Source organism: Myxocyprinus asiaticus, chromosome 36, assembly GCF_019703515.2.
Source record: "Myxocyprinus asiaticus isolate MX2 ecotype Aquarium Trade chromosome 36, UBuf_Myxa_2, whole genome shotgun sequence".
Taxonomy (NCBI): domain Eukaryota; kingdom Metazoa; phylum Chordata; class Actinopteri; order Cypriniformes; family Catostomidae; genus Myxocyprinus; species Myxocyprinus asiaticus.
This window is the reverse complement of record NC_059379.1, coordinates 15,192,336-15,215,669: the sequence shown is the minus strand read 5'-3', so window position 1 is coordinate 15,215,669 and position 23,334 is coordinate 15,192,336. Positions and strand designations below refer to the sequence as shown.

The window sequence follows — 23,334 nt, the reverse complement described above, 5'->3', positions numbered from 1 at the left end:
AGGTCTGTCGGAATTAATATGGGGTTGGGGATTTGTAAACGGAAACTGTGACAGGGGATACAACAAACAGATATCTCCCTACACTGTAAAAAGTGGTAACGTCCAATTTTTGCCTTAAGGATATATTTGTACACAATCTAACCGTTAAAGGTGCACTCAGTAATTTTTTTCCTCATTAAAACATTTTAACTCCTCAAGATATGAATTGTAATTTTGCAATATATGTGGGAAATCATGACCACTCACATTAAAATGAAGACTCCAGTCATATCAGTAATCTTATAAAAGCTGTTTTATTCTACATGGAGAGGTTCCGCACATGGGGGCTGCCATGTTAGTATCACATGACCAGCCGAATACGAATTTCAGTAACCATCCTGTTATTTGACATTTTCACTCATTGATTAAAATAATCATGGTTGACTGTGAATACTAAATGTCTACAATGACATCTGAAACTGAAAACTATTGATTTTAAATGATGCTGCATCCAAGCCGCTAGGTGTCAGTGCAAGTAACAAAAGTTACTGAGTGCACCTTAAAAAAAAAAGACTTTATTTATATAGAATATGACTTTTTTCCTTTCGTGGAACACAAAAGGAGATGTTAGGCAGAATGACAGCCTCAGTCAGTCACCATTCACTTTCATTGTACGGAAAAAATATGCTATGAAAGTGAATGGTGACCGATGCTGTCCTAACATTCCCAATACTCTGCCTAACACCACCTGTTGTATTCCAGAAAAGAAAGAAATTAATACGGGCTTGGACGGGGTTAGACATGAGGTTGAGAAAATGAAGATTTTTATATGGGGTAAACAATCCCTTATGTGATTCCCCATAAGAAAAAAAACTTTACTTGATTAAAAAAAGGATAGGCTAAATTCACTTCCCAAGATCTCTGATATCATTTGAACACTGAATGTAGTTGGACTGATTCATTCTTATTAAATTATGTTTCTGATTTCAAATAAAGCAGTTATGTTACCAAATGCAGACATTTTTTTGATTTTTCTATGGTGTTTCCATCTGCTGGTTCACCAGCACAGCTCATGGAGAAAAGGGTTGTAAATCCCCAGATTTACAACACTTTCCCTGAGAAACACCACACTTACCCGCAGAGGCTTGGGACCATTCTACGGTTCAGGCTGTATGCTGATGACAGATTATTTTATTTGCAGTACCACCCTGTCCTAAAGCAGTGACATCTCTGAGCAAAGACACCTGCAATTATTTGTTCCAATCAGAGTCACTCATGTCTGAAAGAATTGAATGAATCAGACTCTTCAGGTTAAGTCATTTAGCTGTTCCAATGTGGCAGATCAGGATTTTCAAACAGTCATTGCATGTGCTAAGACATCTAGAATAGACCGCATTATTTGGCGCAGCTTTCTCTTTCACCTCTCATAATTTGAGTGATTTGAGCTCCATATTTTTGTGATTTTCAGCATAGGCTCAGCCAATCCAGTGCAGGGAGCCATCACAGTCTTTGTTGTGTTTGCATATGCCAGTGGATTATTAAACTATGTAATAGCTACTCTGGCAAAGAACCAGAGAAAACAGATCTTGGGGTTTATCATTTTCAATGAATAGATGTTAGAGATAGTTGTTTTGTGCTACAATACACTTTGGCTATGTTCACAATATCAGTATTAACTAACAGGTGCGAATCTCGAATTGCAATGTTCATCTTATATAGTGCACCTTATACTTTAAATACTGTCTGTATGAACAAATAACCAAAGTCAAGCCCTTTCCTATTATTGTGATAGTCGTCAACAATGCTATATATAAGGGAATCATTTATTTTAACTAGTTCATTTACATGAATTTTCAGAAATAATTAATTTACTTAAATAATTTGGGTTCCCTATCTGTCACTCACTCGACGTTGTGTTGATATAGTGACACTAGGGGTCACTCTTGGGAGTCTGAAACACCTCTGGTCTTTGATAAAAGGCCAATGAAAATTGGCGAGTGGTATTTGCATACCACTCTCCCGGACATACGGGTATAAAAGGAGCTGGTATGCAACCACTCATTCAGATTTTCTCTTCGGAGCCGAACAGTTGATGTTCACTGAGCTGACTGTTCATTCACCTCTGCTGGATCTGACGGAGCATTACCGTGGCTTCTCCCTCCTCTGCACTGGTGCACTGCAGATAACGCCCCTGGGCGCTTCGGCAGAAATTAGAGAGTATATTTCTCTAAAAGTGTATATTTCTCTAAAAGAGCGGCACACACAGAACGTCTTTTTAAAGATGCGTCTTTTTAAAGATGTCTTTCCGTTTGTGTGTTATTCCTGGTTCCGGTCGTTATCTCTCAACTTCTGATGGTCACGATTGCTGTCTTTCATGTCTGGGTGCGACCCACGTGAAGACAGCATTCGTGAATTGATCATGTACTCATTGCGAGAACATGACCATGGCAATGTTGCTTAAATGTTGTTTAAAGCTGAGGCATTAAAGGAACTGCACGAGGGTAGTTCCACCCTGGGATTGATGCAGGAGCTGCGCTCGGCAACCGACCTCGCTCTCTGGGCGACGAAGGTCACGGCGTGGTCTCTCGGGTGGGTGATGTCCACCTTGGTGGTCCAGGAGCACCACCTTTGGCTCAACCTGGTCGAGATGGGAGAGGCTGACAAGGTACGGTTCCTTACTGCCCCATTTCCCAGGTTGGCCTATTCGGCGACACCGTTGAGGACATTGCCCAGCAGTTCTCGCCAGTGAAGCAGCAGACGGAGGCTATCCGGAACATCCTGCCCCAGCGCGGCTCAAGATCCCGCACCCCGCTTGCTCGTCGCCGAGGGCGTCCCCCTCGTGGCGGCCCGGCTCCGGCGTGGAGCCCACCGCAGGAAGCAGACGCCACCCGTCACACGGCTGGCCGCCAAGAACCAGTGAAAGGCTTCGAAGTGCCCCTGAGACGGGCGACCCAGGGACGATGAAACCCACTGCTTTGGAGCTGGTAAACAGACCACTCCATCCCCCATTTCATTTAATTTCGCTGCATGCCCAAGTGGCTCCAGTACCCAAGAGTTCAGCAAAAGAGCGGTTTCCTTGTTCTCTGGATCACATACCCAGTGTGCATGGCCGTCATCACAACCACTGTCCACCGGCGGTCTCCCCACCCCTGTGCGCCCAGCTGTGGCACAAATCTGCCCCCAATGTGACAGTCTCCGTGGGTCACAAGGACAGGCCTCTTCCTCCCCTGTCCCTGGCGGTTCCGGGGGTGGTCACAAGGAGCCAGGTAAGTGCTTCGATGTCCCTGAAATCAGCACGGCCACAACACGGCGTGTCACCTCAGGCTCCGCCCCGCCGCGAGGCCCCATCCACCGGTATGTCTCACGAGATTATCCCCTTAGTCCCCCTCGCCTGGAGCTTGGACGCGTGGAATGCGCTTTCCAACCCGTCGCGATGGCTGATCCGGACCGTCCGACTTGGCTACATGATTCAGTTTGCCAGGCGTCCGCCCAGGTTCAGCAGCATCCACTTCACCTCGGTGAAGGGCGAGAACACTGCTACCTTGCGTGCGGAGATCGCTTCCCTCCTATGGAAGGATGCGATAGAGCCTGTCCCTCCGGCCGAGATGAAGAAGGGGTTTTACAGCCCCTACTTCATTGTACCGAAATAAGGCGGTGGGTTATGGCCAATCTTGGACCTGTGAGTATTGAACCAGGCTTTACACAGACTCCCGTTCAAGATGCTTACACAAAAACGCATTCTAGCGAGCGTCCAGCACCAAGATTGGTTCACGGCGGTAGACCTGAAGGACACGTACTTCCACGTCGGGCATATCAGTACAAGGTCCTCCCTTTCGGCCTGTCCTTGTCCACTCGCTTCTTCATGAAGGTCGCAGAGGAAGCCCTTGCCCCGCTAAGGGAAGTGGGCATTCGCATCCTCAACTATCTCGATGATTGCTAATCCTAGCTCACTCTCGGGATGTGTTGTGTGCACACAGGGACCTGGTGCTCTCACACCTCAGCCGACTAGGGCTTCGGGTCAACTGGGAAAAGAGCAAGCTCCTCCCGGTTCAGAGCATCCCTTTTCTCAGCTTGGAGTTGGAATCAGTCTCGTTGACGGCACGCCTCATGAACGAGCGTGCACAGTCGGTGCTGACCTGTCTGAAGGCATTCAAACAGAAGACAGCGGTTCCACTGAAACTTTTTCAGAGGCTCCTGGGGCATATGGCATCCTCAGCAGTGGCCACCCCGCTCGTGTTGATGCATATGAGACCACTTCAGCACTGGGTTCAGACTCGAGTCCCGAGATGGGCATGGCGCCACGGGACACATCGCGTGGCCATCACGCCGATCTGTCACCGCTTCTTCAGCCCTTGGACTGACCTCACGTTTCTATGGGCAGGCGTTCCCCTAGAGCAGGTCTCCAGGCGCATCGTGGTTAAGACAGACACCTCCAAAACAGGCTGGGGCACTGTATGCAACGGGCATGCAGCCGCCGGCTCATTGACGGGCCCGCGGCCATGTTGGCACATCAACTGCCTCGAGTTGCTGGCAATTCTGCTCGCCCAGCGGAGGTTTCGGCCGTTGATCCAAGGCAAGCATGTGTTAGTTCGGACAGACAACACGGCAATGGTAGCATATGTCAACCATCAAGGCGGTCTGTGCTCCCGTTGTATGTCACAACTCGCCCGCCGTCTCCTCCTCTGGAGTCAGCAGCACCTCAAGTCACTGCGAGCCACTCACATCGCGGGTGACCTCAACACTGCAGCGGATGCGCTGTTACGGCAGGTTACCCTCAGGGGAGAGTGGAGACTCCACCCTCAGGTGGTCCAGCTGATTTGGAGTCGATTTGGGCAGGCACAGGTAGACCTGTTCGCCTCCCAAGAATCCTCCCACTGCCTGCTTTGGTACGACCTGACCGAGGCACCTCTCAGTATAGACGCGCTGGCACACAACTGGCCCACTGGACTTTGCAAATATGTGTTTCCCCCAGTGAGCCTACTTGCACAGACCCTGTGCAAGGTCAGGGAGGATGAGGAGCAGGTCATCCTGGTAGCACCCTACTGGCCCACCCAGACATGGTTCTCAGACATCACGTTCCTTGCGACAGCCCCCCCCCACCCCCCCGGCGAATTCCCCTGAGGAAGGACATTCTTTCTCAGGGACGGGGCACCATCTGGCACCCGCAACCAGACCTCTAGAATCTCCATGTCTGGCCCCTGGATGGGATGCAGAAGACTTAAGCGGCCTACCACCCACGGTGGTAGACATGATCACTCAGGCTAGGGCCCCCTCTATGAGGCACCTGTATGCCTTTAAGTGGCATCTGTTCGCTAAGTGGTGTTCTTCCCGACGCTAAGACCCCAGAGATGCGCAGTCGGATCGGTGCTTTCCTTCCTGCAGAAGAGGTTGGAAGGGCGGCTGTCCCCCTCCACCTTGAAGGTGTATGTAGCTGCTATAGCTGCACACCATGACACAGTGGACGATAACCCTTAGGGAAGCACGACCTGATCATCAGGTTCCTGAGAGGCGCCAGGAGGTTGAATCCCTTCAGTATGCACCTCGTTCCCTCATGGGACCTCTCTGTAGTTCTTCAGGGTCTACGGAGAGCCCCCTTTGAGCCCTTGCATTCAGCTGAGCTTAAAGCACTCTCTTTGAAGACTGCCCTCCTGACCACGCTCACTTCCATCAAGAGGGTAGGAGACCTGCAAGCGTTCTCTGTCAGCAAAACGTGCCTGGAGTTCGGTCCAGGCTACTCTCACGTGATCCTGAGACCCCGACCAGGCTATGTGCCCAAGATTCCCATGACACCTTTTAGGGACTAGGTGATGAACCCGCAAGCACTTCCCCAGGATGAGGCAGACCCAGCCCTGATGTTGCTGTGTCTGGTGCGTGCTTTACACATCTATTTGGATTGCACACAGAGCTTTAGAGTCTCTGAGCAGCTCTTTGTCTGCTTTGGTGGACAGCGGAAAGGAAGCGCTGTCTCCAAGAAGAGGATCGCCCACTGGCTCATTGATGCCATAACAATGGCATATCACGCCCAGGACGTGCCGCCCCCGGCAGGGCTACGAGCCCATTCTACCAGGGGTGTAGCGGCCTCCTGGGCCTTGACCAGTGGTGGCTCTCTAACAGACATTTACAAAGCAGCGGGCTTGGCAACACCCAAAACCTTTTCGAGGTTTTACAATTTCCGGATGGAACTGGTTTCGTCCCGTGTAGTGGCAGGCACAAGCAGGTAAGTCCGGGAAAGCTGGCCGGATGTATCGCTTGCGCATAGCGCCTTTCACCCCCCCTGAGCTGAAGATGTGCGCTGTTGACTCCCCGTAGTGTTCACAAATTGTTTTCCCTGGACGATTTCCTCCGAGCCCTGTGGCAGACGAGTTCGCGGAAAAACTTGCAGCCGGCTCAGTACATTTGCTAACTAAGCCCTGTACTGGGGTAGGTGCTCCGCACGTGATGGTTTCCCATAGGTAACCACATGCAACGTATATCTTCCGCTAATTCGTTTCCCTGTTGGCAAACTGCGTCTTCCTTGGGCAGAGGCCCCTCTGCCCCAGTCACCATGTTTGTAGAAACTCCTCCCCTGTAGGGTAGGACCTACCATGGGACTTCTCCACATGACATATTTCCGACAAAGTTCGGCAAGACCATGTGACATATTTCCACTCAAAATACCCCCCCCCCCCTTTCTGGGCGGGGTGTGGTCTCCACGGTGTCTTCCCCTTGGGAGTGACACCCCCCTGACGTAGACCTGGTGGCCTCAGTTGGTTAATTCCTTTTTTTGGGGGGAAAGGAAAAAAAGAGTATAAGAGGCCACGACTGGGCCAGCCTGTCTCTATCTTTTGGGCAGTCGACATGTCCCCAAAGGGCCATTCGACACTCATAACAGCATTGGGGGAGGTTACGTGTTGGCCTGGTGCGCTGGCTACGAGGCACCATCACACACCGCCAGTTCATGTAACACAGTTCAGCCAGTTGCAGCATTTCGTATAGGGACCCCTAGTGTCACTACATCGACACAACGTCGAGTGAGTGACAGATAGGGAACATCCTGGTTACTTGCATAACCTCCATTCCCTGATGGAGGGAACGAGACGTTGTGTCCCTCCTGCCACAACACTGAACTATCCGCTGAAATGGCAGGGACATTGTCTCGGCTCCTCAGCACAAAACCTGAATGAGTGGTTGCATACCAGCTCCTTTTATACCCGTACGTCCGGGGGATTGGTATGCAAATACCACTTGCCAATTTTCATTGGCCTTTTATCAAAGACCAGAGGTGTTTCGGGCTCCCAAGAGTGACCCCCTAGTGTCACTACATCGGCACAACGTCTCATTCCCTCCATCAGGGAATGGAGGTTACGCAAGTAACCAGGATGTTTTTCAGTGCTATGTGAGAGAGAGGTGAAAGTTTTAGGTGAGCGTGTTTGATTACTCTCTCGGTTCCATTGCCGCATTCGCAATACAATGTGACATATGTAGCGTTTTGTGACGTTACATCGCTACTTATTGGAAAATGTAGCTCGCTACTGAAAAAGCTACACTATCTTGATAATAGCTGAGCTACTGTCATGCTACTGACAAATTTAGTTAGGTTAGTAGCGTCGCTACTTTTAGTTAACTACTCCCCAACACTGAAGTGTAAACCATATTCTACTGCTGTGTGAACATACCCTTCCTCTTTTTGACACACTCGCTCACACACATGGACTTACCTGCAATGTCTGTGTACACCTGCCACTGTTTCGATGATGAAGCACTCTCCCTCATTCAAACAGAAGGCCATCTCCTGACTATCTTGGCATGGCTTGAAGAATTCAGATCTTACAGTAGAAGTTGTGGGGGCAACTGCATTTGAAAGAGACATGGGGGAGGAGGGTGCAAGAAGGATGAGGGGGGACAGAGAGAGACAGAAAGAGATTAATCAAGATTATACGAGATTAATCAAACGTACCAAACAGTAATAATCCATCCATTTCCATAATGTCCATTCCAGTGAGAAAATTTAATCTAAGATATTTCTCCACTGTATGACATGAATTTGTTAATTGAATCACATGTTCAAGTACGATGGTTTCACAATGACTCCACTGATTGCGAATGAGCTCCTGTAAAAATTTCTAGAACATATTATAAATAGGCTACCAGGGTTTAATGACACAGGTGGTCAGAGATAATAAACCTCACATAATGAGAAGGTATCTCCAGACAAATCATTCCAGTGTCAGAAATTAACTTTTTATTAAGTGGTAGCCTAATATTTGCCCCTTGAATGGATTTAGAGGGGCATTTTTATTACTTTTATGAGGGCATACTATACTAACTATAACTATACTAATACAAACCATATAAAAACACACAGCATCAAATTTCTCAGTTGAATCAATTTAATTAATTGAAATGAATTCTCAGTCCGAATAGCTATGTCTGTTAGTACCTATAAAATCAGATCAACATAAAATAAACAAGTAGTTTACACAATAAAAGATCAGCTAAATAACTGGCCAGTAACTACCCCCCAAAAAAAATTAAGATTTGCGCATTTCAGTTGTATTAAAAAATTCCATCAAATTGAACTGAGTAATCTTAAACAAAACAAAATAAAAAACTTAAATGTTTTACGTTTTATTATTATAATTTTTTTTCAAAATTACACAATTTTGTTTTTGAAATTGAAATTTTGTTATGAAATTTTAACGCGTAAATCTTTTTTTTTTGTTTGTATTTTTTTGCTAAAATCTATATATTTTTTGAGAGTATGTTAGATTTTACAGCTCTCGGGTAGATTTGGATAGGGTCAAGTTTCAAGTTTTGCAGTTGTTGGGAGTGTTTTCTTCACAATCAGTGTTTTAAAGATTATTTTATTTATATTCACAAAATAATAAAAAAAAAAAACCTTTATAATAACTCCACATTCAACAACACTCGCCACTGAGACAGTGAATACAAATGTCCGGACTAAACCTATACTAAACCCATCATTTGATAAACCTAATGGAATTATGAAATAGCCTATATGAAATTTTTTTTTTTTTTTTTTTTTATCAGCCCCCCATGTTTTATGCATTTTTGCCACTTTATGGGGATATTTTATTAATTTTGAACTCTGAATCATACTCATATGTATATAGCTGATTTGTAACATGACTCAGATCATATGAACACTCTATGGAACTGCATTACATTGACTTGATTTGTTTTAATTAGTGCAATTTATTAACAAAAATAACAAACTTAATAAAGGCTGAAGCATTATGCATCAGCGAAACTAAATTGCCTGCATTAGCACCTTCCTGTTTTTCTCTGCTCAAATAGCAGCAGTGATTCAACAATATGATCTCAGGTAGTGCTGATCATAGACTGCAGGCAAACAGAGCTGCACCTTTTAATCTGGATCAGAACATAGATCAACATGGACATAAACATCTGCTGTGATGTTAACAGTCACTCAGAATACAAAATCAGGACCTGCCGCAAGCTGGAACATGTTTACACAGTCATGCCACCACCAAGCATGTCCATAAGCAGCAAACACAATGCACTGAAGGTATGCACACATGCACATACATACTGCCCATAATCTCTCAGACATCTGCCACATGATGAAATAAAGAAGACTTTCATAAGTGTGGCAAAGATGACTCTACCCACATGAAAGCTACATCTGTAGTCTACAGCTGCCAGAAGAGAAGAGAGCCTCAGTTAGGGTTATTATAGTTTTGAATTTTGAACTTAGTTTTTATGATAACACTTTACAATGAGGTTGTATTCATTAACATTAGTTAATGCAATAGTTAACACGGACTAAAAATTATCAATACTATTACAGCATTTGATATAACTGATATTCATTTCAACATATACTAATACATTTTTACATGAAAAGGTGTATACCTTAACATTAGTTAATGCAATATGAACTAACATTAACAATGAACAATAGTATTTGTTTTTGATCATTTAACTTTAGCCAAGATTAATAAATGGTGTCAAAAATATTGTTCATTGTTAGTTTATTATATGTAACATGTTGACTGCTGACAATGATGGCAATGACTATGACGAAGACGTGAAGATGAAGAACCCAAGTGCAGTTTATTTACAAACTTGAACACCAATAACCCTGACTACAAAACAAAACATGAACATGGACTATGGCTTGACTATGGCCTGACTATGGCCTGACTATGGCCTGACTATGGCCTGACTATGGCTTGACTATGGCTTGACTATGGCTTGACTATGGCTTGACTATGGCTTGACTATGGCTTGACTATGGCTTGACTATGGCTTGACTATGGCTTACCATCACATTCAATACTTGACAACTAGACAATGAAAACATGAGGGCTTAAATACAAGACATGGGAGAACATAAACCAATGAACAAACAGAACTCATAACAAGTTAATTAAACAATAACCCAATGAAAACATGACACAAGAACATGGAGGGAAAACAGAAATCACATGACAAGGGAAACAGGAGCACATGACATGAAACAGGAACTAGAATTTCAAAATAAAAGACATGAATCAACAAAATACACCTGACATTATACCTAGACTACTGCATTAACTAACATGAACAAATATAACCTTATTGTAAAGTATTACTGTTTTTATTTCTATTTTATTTTCAATTAATACTTTTAATTCCTTTTCAGTTAAAGCTGCACTTTTTGGGTTAACAATGAACAAATTGCCATTATTGATTGAGTACATCAACAATCAGTGTTCAAAACAATGTCCTACCCCATTTAACTTCTGTAAGCTGTCAGGTTCGATTTTGCATGAAATCGCTGGTTTATGACATTCATCCTTGCATCATGTCATGTCCGCACACACAGGAAAGAAATCCCGGCTGTCTCATGTTGTGGCTGGAGAAACTAAGTATGCTGTTTAGCTCAGTTCAGTAACACTCACAGTTCAGGACAACATCACTGCAGACTAGATGGATGTTTATCTGTTATCCGTTTGGCGAAGTTGTTTACCTGTTATAATGCTTGGATATGTTGTCTGGTAGGGTTGTTGTAGCTTATATTGCTTGTCATGCTTGTATGAATTGAACATTACTTGTGTGTTAAACGATCGCAATATATTTACACTGTCCGGTTAAGTTACTGTGACATGTTTAATATGTATGACTTCTGAAATTGACTTCTTCTAATTGTTATATTGCATATTTAAGCATACTATTTTTACATTTAATAAAGTATATTTTATCCCCATCATTACTGAATCCTCATTTTATGTTTTTAGTTTACGTGATATTGTGTGCATTGCATAGACATACTATTATAGTAACTGAGGTTGGACAATATAGTATAAAAATAATAATGCCTTCTATTGAAATCGTATCAGTCATATCATAAGTATATTTAAATTGAAAATTGTAGTACAATTCAAACATTAATAGTAGATAAAACACTTGAAAAATCATATTACGATCTTCTGGTGGAGGCTGAGGAGAGTCCCCTGTTCTCTTTTTAAAAGTGCTTTGAGTGTAGTGTCAGATAAAAATCAATCAAATATGTAAATAAGAGTGTTGTTTATCTTCATCAAAGCAAGTAATATTTCCGTTTCAAATGTATAATCGTATAACAAAATATCAACATGACTCCGGATACAGTCATGATCACACACAGTCGATTTCAAGGTAAGCTCAAATCATGAGATTCATCTGTTAAAGAGCAGTGCCAGAACACGACTGACGTAATGTATTCTTCCGCAAATTGCTTGCAGTTTTAAGTTTTAACCTCAGATGTGGCTAGAGAGCACAACGTTATGTAGTGCAGCTTTAAGTTCTTCAGCAGTTTTATTTTTAAGTTTTAGTATTTTATTCTGCTAAAAATAATGTGTTATATGAGATCATTTAAATATGTGGTACAGCATTTAATTTCTCAAGGCCCTTTAGTGTTATCCCTATCTAGTGGCATTTATATATTTAATGAAGGTGGGTGGTAAAGGATTCACATTTTATATGCTGGGATCAAAACTACAACTAAATGTATAGTTATTTTTACTTTATCTTAGTTTTGTAGTCATGAGATGTATTTTAGTTTAGTTTCAGTTTCTTCACTTATGTTAGTTTTCATTTTTATTTACATTTTTATTACAGTTAATTTACAATAAAAATATTGGGCTTTGTCTGTGTGCGTGATTGTGGGTGCTATTTGTGTGTGCTTTTCTAACATGTATCTTGGTAAAAGGCTGAGAAAAACAAAACGCGGCAACCCAAATAGGGCCAGACACCTGCAGTAACAAGGGAAAGGTCAAATCAATCTGTTGTTCTCACGTATTGATGGATAAATCTTGGGTCACTGGTGCAGAAGACGATGACGGATCAGAGAATTGTTGCAATGAGAAAAAGAGAACAAAGATGCTTTTGTTTGAGAAGGCTGCGATGGATGACTCCATTAAACAGAGTCACGCGGTAGCCAACAGCGACTGTTTACCACCATAAACAATACAATAAAAGTGCAGAATTCCTTATCCTGACCCTCGGACAGCAACACAGTGGGTTTTTCATATCCTCTTGTTCAACTGTGTTTAGAAACTGGGGTTTTATGACATGGTATGACATTGCAGAGGCACTGATCAAATGACCACTGATCTGCACATTTTGTTGTTAAAACGGAGGATTCCGTTCAGCAGTTTATTAATCTAATTTTTCTCTGAGTGACGTTTCAAACCTGACTGGTATACTGCTTCTGACTGGCCAGTCGATCAGCAATCAGCAGTGTTTTCTGTGTGACCAGGGGCAACTTATGAACCTGATCGCTCACCACTGCAGCTTTAATGTAGGTGCTCATATAACCTAGCAACCCGAGGCCAACCTCAGGCGAGGAGTGCCTAAGTATGCACTAACTAGGGCTGCCAATCTATTAAACATTTTTCAGTCAAATTAATTAACTGATATGCTGATTGATTAATCAAATTAATCACAATTAATTGCATTTAACGAATATTTTTTTTCAAAAATTCCCAAAATGATGAAGACAATTTAAAGACATTACATTATTGTGACAGATTAGAAAAATAATTTAATATAAAAAGTGGCTTTAGAAGTCAATAAATTGTTTGCTTTATTTCCATATCATTGAACATAAGCTTATCACTGGACTAGTCCACAGAAACATGTTTTGCAATCAAGTTCATCCGAGGTAAACTTAAATGCAATAACCATGGCACACAACCATATCAGAATAAAAAAAATACAAAAATACAAAAATAATAATATTTAGAATAAATACATGATGCAGTGTACTCTTGAGGGGGTGGCGGAAGTACTCAATGAATTAATGAACACTGCAATCGATGCTCTGGGATTCAGAAGAGCTATTAGCAATCAGCATCTTTTTAAGAGTGATCATTGATGGGTTTATTAAATCAAACGTGTTGAATGCCTGCAGAGACGGCAATGAAGCATAGCACCCACAATGCCTGCTTTATTTTCTTGTGTTATATTGACAGATTATTGAGACAGAACGGAAATCCAGAGCATGTGGGAGGCGACCCCCACCATAGTGCCTAATTAAGTCTGCAGGGAATTAATGATTTCCTCTACCCACAATGGGCTTAGATTGTAAAGACAAAGTTTTACAAATGTGATAAATTCTGATCTCACACCAGCAGATACGGTACAAAAAAATGAATAAAGATGAATATGCAAAATCTACTGTGAAATACATGCATTGTAGTTTAACATCACCAGTCAGTCATAAGGGCAACACTCATTTTAACTTTTATTTACATTAGAGCAGTCTGATTGTTTATTTTCACATGTGGATGCTGTATAAATGAAAGAGAACGTTTTGTTTTGCTTTACTCCATTATTAGAATATTTTAGTGCTCTGAATTTCACGTGTACGAACCCAAAAGTAATAATTAATTACCCAACCAGGTTTCATGTGAGATGGAAAACGCAATTGCTCAAGAAACCATGTTATTTTGTGGTGCTTCCATGACACTTTCGGCCCATGTTTCAGCTTGCCTTCCAAAATGTCTCACCTTCCAAGTCATGTGCTAGTAAAATGTTTGATGTCGAAACATAGCATAGTAAGAGGAACGATGTGAAAAAAATGTATGTACTGAAAATCTGCCGTTTTACTTGTGATTGGTGTGAAAGATGGTGTGGCTGTTGAAGTGCCTCACCAAAAATCAGACTTGATGTGTACATTGAGCCACATATATATCCAGACTGACTTGATGTTCAATGGGAGTCTCTGTGGGGGCCATGCTATCTGTTGTAGGGCTCCCTATTCTTCTATTCTAATCTATTCTATTTACAAAAGTAATGTTTGGGAGTCTAAAATGTATATTTCATATTGACACACTAAAGCTGAAGATATACATAACTATCTTAAGATACATTTTTTGTGAAACATCGTATGTGCCTAAGACTTTTGCACAGTACTGTACATTTTCAAATAATAACTGTAGGATCTGAGTAGCCAGGCAGAAGGAAATTAAGAAGAATTAAGATAGAATTACACCAAGATGGCCTAAAATTCCGGGAAATTCTTCTAAGCATTAAGAAACTAGAAATTCAGACTGGCACCTAAGAGTCTAAGCTGACCTGCATCTGGCCAATGTCACAAAACACGGGAGGGTGTTCAGAAAAACCCAACCTTTACCCAAAACCCCCACAACTGGCAAGCACATTCCAGAGAGAGAACAGTGACCATGAAAACCTGGGGTTTCCAGAAATCAAAAGAAGCTCCTGTGTTCCGTTCATTCAGTCAGAACACACGAACACTTAAAATTAAATACTGAATGACCATCATGTGACAGTCAGCCATTATATCCATCACATGCTTAAAACTCATTGTTCAAGACAGAGAGATTGAACAGACTCTTACTGTATCTGAACTTTTAAAAACTCTCTTTAGCCGGACCAAAACTAGTGCTTTTCTTTCATCTCCAAAGGCACTAAATTAACTTGTCATGGGTTTTTGCAATGCATATAATGTTGAAGGCAGAAGTTTACATACACCTTAGCTAAATACATTTAAACTCAGTTTTTCACAATTCCTGACATTTAATCGTAGAAAATATTCCCTGTCTTAGGTCAGTTAGGATCACTACTTTATTTAAAGAATGTAAAATGTCAGAATAATAGTAGAGAGAATGATTTATTTCAGCTTTTATTTCTTTCATCACATTCCCAGTGGGTCAGAAGTTTTCATACACTTTGTTAGTATTTGGTAGCATTGCCTTTAAATTGTTTAAATTGGGTCAAACATTTTGGGTAGCCTTCCACAAGCTTCTCACAATAAGTTTCAGTTCCTATCGGATTGAGGTCAGGGATTTGTAATGGACACTCCAATACCTTGACTTTGTTGTCCTTAAGCCATTTTGCCACAACTTTGCAGGTATGCTTGGGGTCATTGTCCATTTGGATGACCCATTTGTGACCAAGCTTTAACTTCCTGGCTGATTTCTTGAGATATTGCTTCAGTATATCCAAATAATTTTCCTTCCTCATGATGCCATCTATTTTGTGAAGTGCACCAGTCCCTCCTGCAGCAAAGTACCCCCACAACATGATGCTGCCACCCCCATGCTTCACGGTTGGAATGGTGTTCTTCGGCTTGCAAGCCTCACCCTTTTTCCTCCAAACATAACGATGGCCATTATGGCCAAACAGTTCAGTTTTTGTTTCATCAGACCAAATGACATTTCTCCAAAAAGTAAGATCTTTGTCCCCATGTGCACTTGCAAACTGTAGTCTGGTTTTGTTATGGTGGTTTTGGAGCAGTGGCTTCTTCCTTGCTGAGCAGTCTTTCAGATTATGTTGATATAGGACTCGTTTTACTGTGGATATAGATACTTGTCTACCTGTTTCCTCCAGCATCTTCACAAGGTACTTTGCTGTTGTTCTGGGATTGATTTGCACTTTTCGCACCAAACTACGTTCATCTCTAGTAGTAGACAGAATGCATCTCCTTCCTGAGCGGCATGATGGATGCATGGTCACATGGTGTTTATACTTGCATACTGTTGTTTGTACAGATCAACGTGTCAAGTCAACCTTTATTTATAGACAGAAAAACAACAGAAGTTGACCCAAAGTGCTTTACAGATCAAACAAACAAAATGACAGAGTGATATAAACAGATTGATTTAAAGTTAAATATAAAACATAACAAATCAAAATCAACATAATGTATTTATGCATTTCAAGCTATTCAGTGATCTATTAAAAATTACAGAATAAAAATATGTTTTTAAAGAAGATTTAAAAATGGATAATGATGAAGCTGACCTCACATGGAAAGGGAGACTATTCCATAGATTAGGACCTATCACAGAAAAGGCACAGTCACCCTTAGATCTATAGTGGCAACGAGGAACCCTCAGTAGAAGTTGATCAGAAGAACTGAGTGCTCTGGTGGGGGAATAAGGGTGTAGAAGGTCACTGATATATTGGGGTGCGAGACCAGATAGTGCCTTGTAGACAAAAATCTGAATTTTAAAATCGACCTTGAATTTCACAGGAAGCCAGTGTAGAGATGCTAAAACCAGGGAAATGTGATCCCTCTTTCTTGAACCTGTTAAAAGCCTAGCTGCCATGTTTTGATCTAGCTGTAGGCGGGATATCGCAGTTTGGGGCAGACCAATGTACAATGAGTTACAATAGTCTAACCATGATGTAATAAGTGAGTGGATCACAATTTCCAAGTCTTTACGTGGTTCCTTTAGGCATTTGGAAATTGCTCGCAATGATGAACCAGACTTGGTGAGGTCCACATTTTTTTTCTGAGGTCTTGGATGATGCCAAGCAAAGAGGCACTGAATTTGAAGGCAGGCCTTAAAATACATCCAGAGGTACACCTCCAGTTCAGTACACCTCCTATCAGAAGCTAATTGGCTAATTGTCTAAAGGCTTGACATCATTTTCTGGAATTTTCCAAGCTGTTTAAAGTCATAGTTAACTTAGTGTATGTAAACTTCTGACCCACTGGAATTGTGATATAGTCAATTAAAAGTTTAAACAATCTGTCTGTAGACAGTTGTTGAAACAATTACTCGTGTCGTGCACCAAGTAAATGTCCTAAATGACTTGCCAAAACTAGAGTTTGCTAATATTAAATATGTGGAGTGGTTAGAAAATGAGTTTTAATGACTTTAACCTAAGTATATGTAAACTTATGACTTCAGCTGTACATATATTATGAACTCTAACACTATGAAAAGACTCCATTGTATCATCATTCTACACCGCACAATGCATAGTCTATTTTTGATAGTAGAAATTCATCTTACACAAATTATTATAGCCTGATGTAACATTTAAAATGTGTTACGATTGTAATCACTTTTATAACTGATAATTTGGTGATTATGATTCTTAATCTTGTATTATCCATGTTGAAATAGTTAGTTTACTATTATTCAGAGCAAATGTATTGTGTCTGATATGTTAAGGTTTGTTTTTCCATGAGGAGAGCAATGGGTGAATTCCTGTTATTGTTATAATTTGTTTTATTTAAGAAATAAAATGTATTATTAAAACATGTACTGTACCTTTTCGAGCGGGAATTTTAAGAGGCCTTTACACAAAGGATTGTAAATCAACTTTGAAAAAGGAGGGAAAGAGGTGATTATGTGACATCGTAAAGACACTTCTGATTGACTTAGAGCCTTTTCAGGGTTGGACTGAACAGAGAGGGTTAAAATGCCATGCCTGACCACCTCTCTCTCTCTCTCTCTTCTGTTCCTCCTTCCGTCTCTCTCTTCCACGCTGTCTTGCTCATCTCCAAAATGTAACCTCTCTCTCTGGGAATCAGAGTTCTGAGATTTATCATCATATTCCATCAACAATCCAGCGTGCGTAGATGATTTCTGCCAAAATCAAAGCCATAAAGTTACATTTTCTCTGTTACAGATAATTTCCATTCACCTTCTGTTACAGTTCACTCACCAACCTGTTTTTTTGTTTGTCTATGTGTGTTAGTTAGTTTATGTTGTAGTTTAGTCAATAAAGTTTTGTTTGTATACAAAGAGGATTTGACTGTGGTATATTCTGATAAATAATCTCATCAATTGATTGTTAAAGGCCTACACTCTGTGCTCGAACAATATTTGAACATATCTGTGATATCATTTTTAATGGCCATGAGAATATTATTACTCTAAAGAGCTAACAGATGTGTCATATCAACTCATACACCTTAGACGTTCCCTTCCCTTCTTGAGCTAAAATTCCTCATATATAAATTGTGAGCAGATACAACAAGCCTGCTGTATAACATATTTAATGGTGGAGAATTTTTTATTCAGATTTCGAACCTGATGATTAGTCATTCATCCTTCATATAATGGTGGTCAAACACAGCAAAGATTCCTCAACTAATTTACATATACATTTTTCATATTATTGGTGGATAAATGCAGGCATGTTTAAATCTGCCCATTACATTTAGCGTTCCATTATACAGTTCTTACATATTATTGGTGATGAATGCTGGCAGTTGTAAATATACCCTGCCACAAAGTCACTAATTTCCTACAACAGATTCACTTCAGCCAAATTACCTTTATTCCTTGAAACAAGTCACTAAACCATCCATTCTGCTGTTTTTCCAGTCAACATATTGCACATCCAAACTTTCCATCTGGTTTAATCCTGTTCTTAAAGCAACAACCACACCACTAAAATTGGACACTACCATTTGTTAATGATTTTAGAGGGGGAATGTTGATTAATAACAGTGGGTTTTTGAATTTGTTTTGCTGTTAAGTACTCTTTCTATTAACAAATGTTGTATTGTCTGTGTACATACAGGTGCCTTGTCATTCTATGTACTTTACTGTGTATATTTTGATTGTTTTCACCCCAAGCTAGACCCTTTAAAAAGTGAAGCTCTAGAGCTTATGGGCAGTTCAGTTGGATCGACTGAAGGAGTGAGAGTGTGTCAAGCAGTGCTGTGGATTTGGGCCATTTTCTGGTTTAGACATTTTTGTACATTGTTGCATTTTATTTGGATTCTGTAAGGTTGTAGTATATACTTTGTTAAATTTTTACTGTAAATATTTGCACCTTAATAAACACCATTTTGGATGGGCAAATGAAGCCTCGTGAAGCTCTGAAGCTTTTCCACGATTGCTCCGGAAAATGATTAAAGGCCTCGGGAGTGTCGAAAACAGTACCATCTTTTGGTTTGTCAAATTGAAAGCAGCCAGAATTCAGTGTATGCAGCACTGTTATATGAAGTGCCTGATGTAGTTTCGATCCAGTGTGCAGAAATAAAAGCCTAACTGTGATAAATGTGTTGATTTTCACCTTCTGTTAATGTTATTTGCTTATATGTAAGTATGTGTGTTTGTATATATATATATATATATATATATATATATATATATATATATATATATATATATATATATATATATATATTTATATACAGTGTTGGGTAATGTTACATTTAAAAGTAACTCGTTAGAATATTGCGTTACTCCTTAAAAAATAACTTAATTAAAATGTATTTTTTATGGAAAGTAAAGTGTTACGTTACTTTTGAGCTACTTTTGTGTTATTTTTTTCTTACAGCCACTTTTTCTTCTGCTATGCAATGTACTCCATTCAAATAAGCCATGCATTGTATACAAGAGACATTATAGGTCATGCTAGCTACTGTACAACACTCATGTCAAAACAACATAGTAAACATCTTGGTTACTGATGTAACCTCTGTTCCCTGATGGAGGGAACGAGACATTGTGTCAATGTAGTGACATTAGGGTTTCACTCTTGAGAGCCCCAATCACCTATGTTTTATTCAGGAAAGGCCAATGAAAATTGGCGAGTGGAATTTTCATGCCACTCTCTGTCCCGACATATGGGTATAAAAGGAGATGGCATGCACCACTCATTCAGTGTAGTGCTGAGGAGCCGAGAGAGAGTCCTGGCCATGTCAGCGGTCGGTTCAGCGCCACGGCAGGAGGGACACAACGTCTCGTTCCCTCCATCAGGGAACAGAGGTTACATCATTAACCAAGACGTTCCCTGTCTGTCACTCACTCGACGTTGTTCGATGTAGTGACACTAGGGGTTCCTATACGAAACGCTGCAGGTGCTGAACCATGTCACGATGTACAGAGGAGCGGAAACGGGCAGGCTGCTGTGTGCCTCGCAGCGAGCGCACGACCACGTTTTGACCTTCCAGCGGGTTAAGGCATCTCCCTGGTCCCGATAAGGGTGGGAGGAGGCACTTACCCAAGGAGGCTACAGGCAGTGGCCTTTCCTGATTTATGTATCAAGCAATTTTCTGCCGAGCACCTGCTAGAATAGCGTTGGAGAAGTGCTCTTCCCTCTCCAGGAGGGAGAGCACTACGGAGACCACATCCTACCAGAGGGAGGTTAACATGTGGAGAATACCTCACATGGACTTACTGATGGGGAAGTTCACATATGGAATGATGCCACTGGGAAGGACCCTATCTACGGAGAGGGTACAAAGCAACAGTGGCCGAGGCAGAGCAGAGCTCTGATGAGAGGAAACACAGGGTTCACCTGAGGGGAAACCGAACAGTGGAAAGCATCATACGGGATTACTGAGGGGGGAATCACCACGTATGGACCACTGAGCCCAAGTACATGGGCTCACCTGAAAAGGGGCATACCACGAGTACTGGGACTGGCGGTGTTACTCCTCCGCTGTGTTCGCCACCGAATAGTGCTTAAAGAATTAAAGAGGCATCCAGTGTTCACCAGTTGTGGAGAACTATTGTGGACAAGATAGCGCACATTATCACCTTAAAAAAGGGGAAAGGAGCATACACCCAACGAGCTGCCCGGCCTACCTGTTGTCACCCCGTAACACTCGGGTCGAAACCGGTTCTATGCGCAGGTTGCAGAACCTCGCAAATGTATTGGGTGTAGCCCAACCCACTGCTCTGCATATGTCTGCCAGAGAGGCGCCCCTCACCAGTGCCCAGGAGGATGCAACATCTCTGGTGGAGTGCGCCCGGAGACAGCTTTCCCCTTCTGCTGCCCTCCAAAGCAGACAAAGAGCTGCTCCAAGTATCTAAAGCTCTGCGTGCGGTCCAGATAGACGCACAGGGCACGAACTGGACACAGCAATGACAAGGCTGGGTCTTCCTCCTCTGAAGGGAGCACTTGCAGTTTCACCACCTGATCCCGGAAGGGAGTGGTGGGAACGTTGGGCACGTAACCGGGCTGGGGTCTCAGGATCACATGAGAGTGTGCTGGCCCGGACTCCAGGCATTTGCTGGTGACAGAGAGTGCCTGCAGGTCCCCAACCCTCTTGATAGAAATGAGCACCATAAGGAGGGCCGTCTCCAGTGACAAAGTGCTGAGCTCGGCCTGCTCCAGGGGCTCAAAGGGGGCTTTCTCTAAGGCAGGTAGGACCACAGAGAGATCCCAAGAGGGAACCAGGTGCAGTCTAGGGGGATTTAATCTCCTTGTGCCTTTGAGGAACCTGGTGATCAGGTCGTGCTGCCGTGAGGATCTCCCATCCAGTGTATAATGATATACTGCTATAGCAGCCACATACACCTCCAGAGTAGAGGGAGACAGCCGTCTCTCCAGCCCCTCCTGAAGGACAACACAGACCTGACTGCACATCTCTGTGGATCTTCCCTGCGGGAAGAACTCCAATTTGCAAAGAGACACCACTTCAGAGCGTACAGTCACCTCTTGGAGGGGGCTCTGGCCTGAGTGATCGTGTGTACTACTGCTGGCGGAAGGCCTGCTAGGGCAGTGAGAGGACTCTCGGGAGGTGAACAGGTCCACCTGCGCCTCCCCGAATCTCTCACAAATTAGCTGGACTGCATGGGGGTGGAGTCTCCATTCTCCGCGGAGCGTTACCTGCCGTGAGAACGCATCCGCTGCACGGTTGAGGATGCCCAGGAGGTGAGTGGCTCGCAGAGACTTCAACGTCTGATGACTCCAAAGGAGGAGGCGGTGGGCGAGTTACGACATGCGACGTGAGTGTACGCCGCCCTGGTGATTTATGTACGTCACAGTTGCTGTGTTGTCCGTCCAGACCAACACGTGCTTTCTCTGAATCAATGGCCGAAGCCTCTGCAGGGCCAATGATACCGCCAGCAACTCTAGGCAGTTGATGTGCCATTGCAGCCTTGTCCAGGGTCCCGATACTGCCTGCCCGTTGCACATGGTGCCCCAGCCCGAATTTGAGGCATCCATCATGACCATGATGCGCCTCGAGACCTGCTCTAAGGGAACTCCTGCCCGTAGAAATGCCAGATCTGACCAAGGGCTGAAAGTTTGGTAGCACCGTGGAGTGATAGTCATGCACTGGGTGCCGTGGCGCCATGCCCACCTCGGGACTCAAGTCTGTAGCCAGCGCTGGAGCGGTCTTATATGCATCAACCCAAGGGGAAGTACCGCCACCGAGGATGCCATATGCCCCAGGAGCCTCTGAAATTGTTTCGCCGGGACCACTGGCGACCCAAGGACTCGAGACAGATTTCATGACCATCCGGCGGGGAGAGATAACAGCCACACCCAGTAGCACAAAGGCGAAAGGACATCTTTAAAAAGACACCAATCGTTTGTGCAAGCTCTTTATGAGAAAATATACTCATTTAAATATACTCTTTTTTACACCTGTGGACTCAGCTGCCAAAGGACCCTGGGGAAGCACAACACTCGACCATGCGAGGGTGACCACTGATATGCGCCATAAAATCCAGCAGTGATAGCAAGGTGACGGGACAAACACACACATGCACTCAGCTCCGAAGAACAAGTCTGAATGAGTGGTGCACGCCATCTCCTTTTATACCCGTATGTCCGGGACAGAAGGTGGCACCCGCCAGTATGCATTGGCCTTTTCTGAATAAAGCAAAGGTGATTGGGGCTGTCAAGAGTGAACCCCTAGTGTCACTACATTGACACGACGTCGAGTGAGTGACAGACAGGGAACAAACAGATATTTAGAAAGTAGGTCTTCACATCATATTTATAATAAAGAATCAATAACACAAATATGCATGATTTGTTTTTCCATCAACATGGCAGCCAATATGAATAATGAAGAATAACCACTGTCCTAAAGCAGCAAAGTCCAATACTTGAACCTGCATCATATATGCCATCATATGCGGTGCCCATCGAAAGTCAACTTAAGATGTTTTTCAAAGTCAGGATAAAATTCAGTGGAGAATGCCAGCCTAACATGTTCAAGCAATAATTCTGATGAATAAATTAATATTATTCACTTAAGTCATATTTTTTAGAAACTAAGACATATTCTCTGCATACACAATTGATGTAGAATGTTGCTTGGAGTCACTGATCCAGAGTCTTTTCTCATCCCATTCTCCCAGTTACAGGGAGCTGTAACACAGAGCAGCTCGGCTGCACAAGTCAGTGAATTGA

At 42.7% G+C, this 23,334-nt stretch overlaps 1 protein-coding gene across 2 annotated transcripts in view; it reads right to left on the bottom strand.

Moving 5' to 3' along the window:
• The window catches only part of LOC127427474 (pro-neuregulin-3, membrane-bound isoform-like), a 314,565-nt gene that overhangs the window by 123,065 nt on the left and 168,166 nt on the right, over positions 1 to 23,334 (bottom strand). For both annotated transcript variants that reach the window (XM_051675108.1, XM_051675109.1), the window contains exon 2: positions 7,677 to 7,809. In XM_051675108.1, coding sequence (XP_051531068.1) covers positions 7,677 to 7,809 — 133 coding nt within the window. The remainder of the gene's footprint in view (positions 1 to 7,676; positions 7,810 to 23,334) is intronic.